Below are 8,872 nucleotides of genomic sequence, written 5' to 3'. Positions count from 1 at the left end.
ACTGATGGTCTTCAACTGGGAAAGAATCATCTGCAAAACGGTGAATCCACATATAGACTAGTTCTGATTCAAATAATATAATCAATTGAATGCAGTAAACTTCATTCCCTCTCCAATTTTTCAAATAAACAATCACTTCTCCACGCAAATCCATGTTAACTATTGTTGGAGTTGGGTTAGGTGCCCAATAGGACTAATCCGACTCAATCCAATAAAAATATGAGAAATGGAAGAACATGTTTATGTAGAAAGTTCTTTTTCTTAAATTTTATTTTCTCAGTAAAAATGAAAGTCAAGACGTTTGTTCTGTGAGAATAAGGTGATAATTATTTTTTGTGCTTCCATTCACGACTTGGGTAAAAAATTTATCGGTAAAACAATCGATTAAAGATTCTGGGCACCAAAACTTTATTTTCCGTCAACTACCATATTGCACTAAAGGAGTTCAAAGTAACATGGTGCATAGACTAGTTGAAATTCCTCTCTTCTAATTTGTTCATGATTTCCTTGATGATTCCAACACAATAACTAAAAGCAGAAAATAGGCAAACACATTTACTACCATCCTCCTATCAATCAAATTCTTCACATGCAGATGCGCTGTCCAAGGAAAAGGGTTCAGTGCTCTTTAGATGTGGACCCTAGTGTGTGTATACTTCCAAGCGTCGGTCGGTGTTCATTTTCAGAGTCATAATACCATATGTACTTGTCCTGCCTAACAAATTCATACAGGCTCCCTCTCATGAAAGCAACAAAAGAAGTAGCTCTCAAAGACTCAAACAGTCCATATCCTTTCAATAACACTCGGTGGGGTGGAGCCAGAAACAGATTTCAGGAAGGCACCCTCCAATGGTATAATATAATGAGATGACATTTCAACACAGATGATAAATGCAAAAATTTAAACATTAAATACGTTATAATTAGGCAAACAAATACTTCCTAAAGGATAAACAATTCAGTACAATTATCATTTCCGTATAGTTAAAGGATTGCACATTGTTTCCCATGAAATTTCTCACTGCAAATAGAGAAAGTCACTATATATATCAAAACTTATAGATTCTGTTCATCCCAGATTCAAAAAATAAAAATAAAAAAATAGAAAAGGTCACAATACGATCCTTATAACTGGTTAATTAGATGAACACTACAAGAAAAATACTTCCCAAAGTGCTAACCAAACAACGTCTTGTTTTCTCATCCTTTATCCATTAGCTACTTCACATGATTGCCGGATTTCCCCTTCATCACCACTCTTCACTCCGATGATGGTAAGCTTCAAGAAAGACTGGCCCCATCTCTCAAAGAAACTATTCTGGTCATTTGCAAGATCCTCTACCATTTTCTTAGTTCTTTTATCACTAAAGAGGACGGAATCTGATTGGAAGAGACCTTTGTGGGCCATGAGATTTCGATAGTACTGATTGTCAAACAAGAAGGATGTTTCTGGATCATTGTTAACTGTTACAGATGAGCTTACACTTGATGGGCACTTCTTCCTCAGCTCATTTGCATAAGCTTTGTCTAAGGATGTGTCAATGCGGGTCAGTGTCCCCTTTGAGTCTGCTTGGAACCTATCACTGAATGCACTGCAATGAGCTGATCCTATGGTGTGGGCTCCTGCAAAGTAATTAGAGGCTAATACATCAGCACAATTTAAGCTAGTAATGGAACTCCTACCTGCCAGCCAAAAGGAAAAACAAATTAAATTCATATGCTTGTATCTTGGATCAATTTGAGATGTACAAAGCCTCATCAAAATCATCAGTTTTTCACTAGATATTGTTTGACATATTTTAATATATAAGAAAAAGAAGGTTTATGTCTAAAAACCTAATTAAGAAAAGCCACATTAACACCTCAAGGAAGAACTCAAATCTTATATCTAAAAGCTTGTGTCTACATGAATTTTTGGTTTTAGTGGCAAACCTGATAAGATGACAAGGTCATCTAAGGACAACCCTTTAGAAGAGAAGAGCTTCATCATCTCATCCATACTAAAACTTGTGTCTATAATGTTGAATCTAACAACTGAAGCCACAGAAGCCCTTCCATCCCTCCTTCCCGTTGGAATCTGAAGCATCGGTCCGCCAACCTGCTCCCAATATTTCATCACTAAATAACCAACCAAAAAAGGAAGGGAAAAAAAAATCCATAAAAGAAACAGTGAAGGAGATGGTACAATTTCGACGGCATCCCTAGCTGCCAAAGCAAGAATGTCAGCACAAGAAACAGTTCCTGGACAGAAGATTTCAAGTACTCTTTTTGCTGAATTTATAACTGAAAATCCTCCAAGAGAGGCATTTGCTGGATCACTTCTCTCAGTATCATTTCCTTGTAACAGCACAGATGCATCACAACCCTGCAACCACAAGTAATAGTTCTAGCAGGTTCAAGAGGAGAAAAATTACACAAATGATTTACCCTTGCAATTACATAAGGCTTTGCCTGTAATTCTTAGAGAATAATATCGAAGTGATTCCTAGCAGGAGCTACAGGAAAGGACCTGTTTAATAGAAGAACCATTTTTCTTCTCAAATTAAAGCTATTAGATTAATTCTTTTGAAGCGACCTAAAGTATGGTGTCTTTTCTATTATCTTCAAGCAAGAATGACTTCCAAATAGCAATTAAAACTAGTTTTATAAAAAATTAAAGTCAGAACAAAATTTTCTTCAACCCTGAAGAGTTTCCCTTCTACAGATAAGGCTGTTTCATGCTCGCCAATCCTGGTGGTGGGGGGCCACACGTTTCTTCATGAAGTCAACCTCATCATCTATGCCAATATCATAAATCAACTTCACATGGAAAAGCAAGGGGTGCCTGCTTTCTTTCAGAATCACATCAAAACATAATTAATTGCTTCATACCATTAAAAGAGGGAACACTGGTCCATGCACGGATTTGAAAAGTAATTTTTGATGTATAGAGTTTAATTAGAAATGATTCTTCTAGGAAGCTTCATTCCTAACCCAACCTCATTCAAAAAGAAATTACTTCCTCAATAATAAAGGGATCCCAAATAATTAAGTTTATGGATGCGTTATCTCTACTTACAAATTCATTGCATCCACTAATAATCACTTGTTTGTATGTATCCAGAAAAAAAAATGGCAGAAATTCAAATACCGATAGCTCTATAGTTTTTTCCTGAAGATATATGTGCTTTCATTTAAAGAGGGAAAAGAAGTTGCATCAAGACACACCCAGCATGCTAAGGTACTGTGGAGAACTAAACAACTAGTATATGAAAGCAAGACTCACCTCTACCATGCAGTCATGAAAGAGCAGGCGAAGGAGCTTTCCAGGAATGGTTGGGTCAAAGGAGGAAGCTGATCTGACTGTGTTTTTCACTATAAACTCAGCAGATGGACATGAAGCTCCATAGAAGTTGAAGGCAAGTCTGGAAGAAGAAGGAGAAGGAAAAGCAGCAAAAGAGAAGAGAAGGAGAATGAGAAGTTTAGGAGAAAAAACTAGTAGCTTTGTCTCCATAAGAGTAGTCTTAGGAGTGTAAAAGCAAAGAACGTAATGTCTGTCGCTCAGGCAAAGAGAGTAATGTCTGCTGCTTCAGTCTCTCACTTCATCCTGAGAGAGAGAGTGATTGAGAGATAGGCATCCATGACTTTAAAGCAGCATTTATTTGGTTTGGTGATGTCAGAAGTAGATGAGGTTTGCCATAAAATTACAGGGTGTGATTAGATGAGGCTCTCAATGCAAGCATTTAAACACCCTATGCGCTATTTCAATTTTTGTTGCACTGAGAAAAAAAATTCAATGGTCTTGCGGTTTGGTGTCTAAATCCAGCTGTGACAACACATTTATTAACTTTGGAGGAAAAAAAAACTAATGTTATATTTGGTTCCGAAAAATACTTAAAAAATAAAAATCCCATGGTTTCATCATAAAAAAAATAAAATATAATTAAAATTAATTAAAATTTTATATATTTTTAAATTATTTAATCTTTATATAATGAAAGAAAATAAATTAAAATTTAAAAAATATATATATAGATATATATTTTAAATTTTTTCTTTCTTAAATTTTTCTAGAATCAAACATAACATGAGGCATGGAAGAATCTATTTTTTAAGTTTATATTTACATTAGTCTTTTGAAAAGATGAAATACAAATTTATAATTTGTATTCATACTAAAATCTCATTTACTAAAAAAAAAAAAGATTTTTTACATGTAAAATAATTTTTTTAAAAGCAGGTATTTTTTATGAGTATTTTATAAAATATAGTTTCTTAAATTTAAATAAAAATTCTTAAAGAAAAAATGAATTGATGAAGGTTACCAAAATGAAATAAGGGTATAAAAAATAAAAACAAATTTAATTAAAATACAAAGGAATAAGACCAAGGTTTAAAGCAATTGGTATAAAACAATAAGATCGGCATAACAGGATTTAATTATTTATAATTTTCAATAAATACCTCTTTGACACTATAGCAAAGACCGTTAACTTGATGAGTTCCAAAACATTGCATGAAAACAGCTAAATCTCTCCTTTGTTTTAACCAAGAATGGAAATTCTGGTAATTTTTTTTTTCTTTTATGCTAACAACTAAATCTTTTCGTTTTTTTTACCAAAGATAAAAATTTTGCAAAATGTTTACCAAAATATTGTGCTTCAGGTAGTTAACACTATTTCTCATGATTTTATCACGATTTTCTTGTGATAAAATGAACTTTGTGACCATCAATTCAGTTTCTTGTGATTTTATCACGATTTTCTAAATATTTTCATCATTTAATCGAAACTTCGAGATATATAATGATATTTTGATGAGAAAATGGCTACTCTCTCTCTCTCTCTCTCTCTCTCTCTCTCTCTCTCTCTCTCTCTCTCTCTCTCTCTCTCTCTATATATATATATATATTTTGTTATTATTTATCTTTAGTGAAAAAATATAATTCCAATATTCATCTAGATAATTGACAATTTGAGAATTTTTTTATAAAAGAAACAAAATAGAAAGATAAGCACATTTAGCAAAATGAACTTGTAAAGTAAATAAAAATGGTAGTTTTGACATAAAATGTATGTTATTGTTTAAGGCCACGTAGAAGGAATTGTTTTTTAGGGATAATATGGTGCTCCAAATTCCTAGTAATATGAGTGAAAGGCCCAAAATAAAAAATCATCACAATACAATCCCTAGTAATCAATCAAATACAAGCATAATCCATGGCTATGATATCACTCCAACTCTCGGCACTTCCCAATATCATGCAATATCAATGCTATAGTGTCCTTTCCTCCATCAATATATATCATGTGTCCTAAATGACATATATCTCATAAAACATGGTGTCATATAGACACAGTGCCACTACATCTCTCAGCATACTTCTCATACAAACTATTCTAGTGTCCCTTCATCCTTCGGCACAAAAGATTATTAGGTCAATTGGTTACAATGCATCTCTCCGTCTCTATAGCACGATATAGGTTCAGTGTATATTACAATCACATCCATAGCATTAATATAAAGTATAATAATGACAATACCAATTATTTTTAGTGAATAGTAAATACTAGGTAAGCTCCTAGGAAAGACTAAAAGGGTCAAAATGGTCTCACGTTAAACCCAACCTCCTTGAACAAAACTTCCCTAAACTATACCCATCTCTTTATGATCATCGAATTATCTTAACTATTTATGTACATACATATCAAGGATACAAGGAACATATATTTATTATAAACGTAGCATTTAATCAATAGATTTTCAAAGCATATCTCATGATATTTAAAAATAATAATAATGAATACACATAACATTTGATATATAAGGTATATAATTCTAAAACCATGTAAAATCATACATTATAAGATTACTCACATTTTAGATTGGAATTTTGCACTACATCCATTACGACAACTCAAATTAAGATCCAACATTTGGAATAACACCACCATAAAATCCTTTTCATACTTTTCTACTTTCTTTTCTTGGTAGGTGAACACCCTATTTACAGGAACCCAAAGCAAGTAAACATATAGGCAAGGTTTGAAATATCGGTACATACAAATATATCGATACTTGGATTTTACTGATATATCGAAAAATATAAGAGAAATATCGATGAATATTTTGACACAAATATCAGTGGGCCGAAAATTATTCAAAATTCATGCGAATACTAGAAAAACTCCAAAAAAAAAAAATGATAAAATAAGCAAAAATACACATGTTAAAGTTAGTTTGTAAGTGTAATTGACATAGATATGGTCAAGAAGAAAAATATCGGTAAGTAGAGATATATCAATACACTTGATATTTAGATTTTAAGGATATAAACTATGAATTTTGGAAGTGTACACTTAGAAAGTTAGAATTGAGTTAAGGAATACTTTATTGAATGAGAACAATTTATACATTAATAAAATACATATGACATTGCAATTGTCATTAGTACTAAGATGAAGATCAATATGGTTCCATCACATTATTTGATGAAGGGATCACATCTTGGTGAAGACATGGAGTTTCGATAGTACTCATTGTAAGTACGAACATGTCATGCATAAATTTCTTGACTCCTACCCACAACCTCTCCATGGATAGGAAATCCAGGGTTTTCCCATGTGCTCATTTGAAATCCTTGTTGTTGCATCTAATATGGAAGGTAGTATGAAATTTGCGTAAAAGAAGGATAGTTATACCTTTCATACTCTTCATCAGTGGAACTTGAATGATTTAGAGGAGGCTGACCATAACCCATTGCATAAGGGACATAAATGTTTGTTTCATTTGACGAGTCACTAAATTGAGTCTTTATACTCATTGCCTCAAAACTGGTCAAAAATGAGTCTTCATTGCATGGCGTCATCCTTTGTTGTCTTCCTCTACATGGCTTTCCAATGGCTCCAACACCTGGACTAGCTCTTTTAGAACCATGGTTTTCATCTTGAGTACAATGTGTGAAATCATCTTCATAAGTAAATGGGGTCAATGGTTATCTACCTTGTTGTTGTTGTCTAATATCATCTCCATCATTTCCAAGGTCGCTACAATCGTTGGTCCTCTCTCCTCTTGAACCATCATAACCGAAAGCGAAAATACCAACAACACTAAGTCTGCTACTATGTTCAACACTCGTGGAATCAAAAGAGGGTCAAGAAGTGACTGCCAATTGAGAAGATCCTTGTAGAAATGAATCTCTTGTGTCTTAGCTAAAACTATCAGTATAGCCTTCTTTGGATAATACACATTCACATCAACACTTGCTTCTCAGACATGTGCGGCAATTCATGGATCGAGATTTCCATCTTTATCATCTAAATGAAGAGGTTTAACCCATTGAAACAATTAATTATCGTCTTCTTCACCAACTTCAGTCGAAATGTCAAGTAAATCGAGGAAATATTTTTCCGCAACTTTGTCATTCTCTGTCTCCATATCACAGATCTTTACTTTCATGTTATAATAACAAAAAACTAATTATTGGAGCCTCGGGTCAGCAAGCTAATTCCTTTGATTTGTATGAATTAGGACAAACGTGCTCCAATTTCTCTCACAAGTTGAAGCAGACATAGTTTGCGATAAAACCTTAATGACCAACCTTCTTAATGTAAGAGTATGGTTTCCATACATGAACCACCATTCAACTACAACCAAATAAATTATATCAATACTTATATTGAAAATCTACAATGCTAATGAAATGTATTTTTTATTCACAAATAATATTCACTGGGAACCATTTCTAACCTTGAAGCAATCGTTGCTCGATCACCAAATCATATTTTTGCATCTTAGAATGGTATGAACTACATATTAAAAAATTTAAAGTAAAAAATTGTCTAAATGAAATTCAATTTTCAATTAAATTATAACCCTAATAATTTACCTCATTTCCAAATTGATTGAGACTTCCCACTATAGAATCTAATTTCTCAAAATCATCCTGAACAACCTGAATTATATCACTACCAATTCCACATCTATATTAAAACCTTGGATTGAGAAAGAATGCTACAATAGTGAAATAGAATTAGAATGTTATGAGAGAAACATATTAAATACCAATAACTTTTAAAGATGGATAATACTTAGCTACCTGTTGCATGAAAAGGATGTCTAAGAGTTCTATCCCAACAATTTGCAACTATTTCTAATGTCCATTCTCTAGCATTAAGTTGAATGAGGTTCTCTTTCATCACTCGAATCAATTCATAGAAAAATGGCATTGTAGGAACAACTTCTAAATCGACAATGCAAAAAACTGTGTATAGCACCTCAGATTGACACTAGTTTTGCCACTCTCTCCCAGTACGCATGATCAAACATAAGTTTTTCAACATCTTGGTCGATTAGTGTGCAATTTAACTTGTGGTGTGCCCATTCATCACTGATAAATACTTTCTTCAAGTCCACCCTATTTTTCAAAAGACTATTGAAGGCAATATAGTTGATTGCAGATCTTGTTGCTCTAAAGCGAACTAAGTCTCCATCACACACCTTCCACATTTGCGTAAACAACCAACTATGGTTGTAGATGAAGTTGGTTATATTCCGAGCCTTTGTAATCATATTTGCAACATTGGGCTTTTTATCGATGTCTTTGAACATTAAGTCAATGCAATGTGTTGCACATGGGGTCTAATATAAATTGTACTTTTTCATTAACAGTTTCCCCGCCTTCACAAATGTCAACATATTATCCGTAACTATTTGTACCACATTTTCTTTTCCAATTTCCTTGATCACGTCCTTCAACAAACTGTATATGCATTTGTTGTCCTTTATACTATTTGATGCATCAACAGATTTAAGAAAGATTGTGTTGCCTTTTAAATATACTATGAAATTAATTATGTTTAATTTCGATGGCCTAGTCCATCCGTCACACATA

At 33.1% G+C, this 8,872-nt stretch overlaps 1 protein-coding gene across 1 annotated transcript; it reads right to left on the bottom strand.

The window, feature by feature from the left end:
- Positions 1-1,002: 1,002 nt before the first annotated feature.
- LOC117912308 (peroxidase 46) lies at positions 1,003-3,576 on the bottom strand. The gene is made up of 4 exons (XM_034826846.1): positions 3,266-3,576; positions 2,186-2,365; positions 1,933-2,098; positions 1,003-1,623 (listed from the first exon to the last, which is right to left on the bottom strand). Exons 1-4 carry the CDS (start codon positions 3,491-3,493, stop codon positions 1,208-1,210), a joined length of 990 nt encoding a protein of 329 aa, XP_034682737.1. The 5' UTR covers positions 3,494-3,576; the 3' UTR covers positions 1,003-1,207.
- Between the last annotated feature and the right edge of the window lie 5,296 nt (positions 3,577-8,872).

Source organism: Vitis riparia, chromosome 4 (genome assembly GCF_004353265.1).
Source record: "Vitis riparia cultivar Riparia Gloire de Montpellier isolate 1030 chromosome 4, EGFV_Vit.rip_1.0, whole genome shotgun sequence".
Classification (NCBI taxonomy): domain Eukaryota; kingdom Viridiplantae; phylum Streptophyta; class Magnoliopsida; order Vitales; family Vitaceae; genus Vitis; species Vitis riparia.
This window is presented reverse-complemented; position numbering and strand designations above follow the sequence as displayed.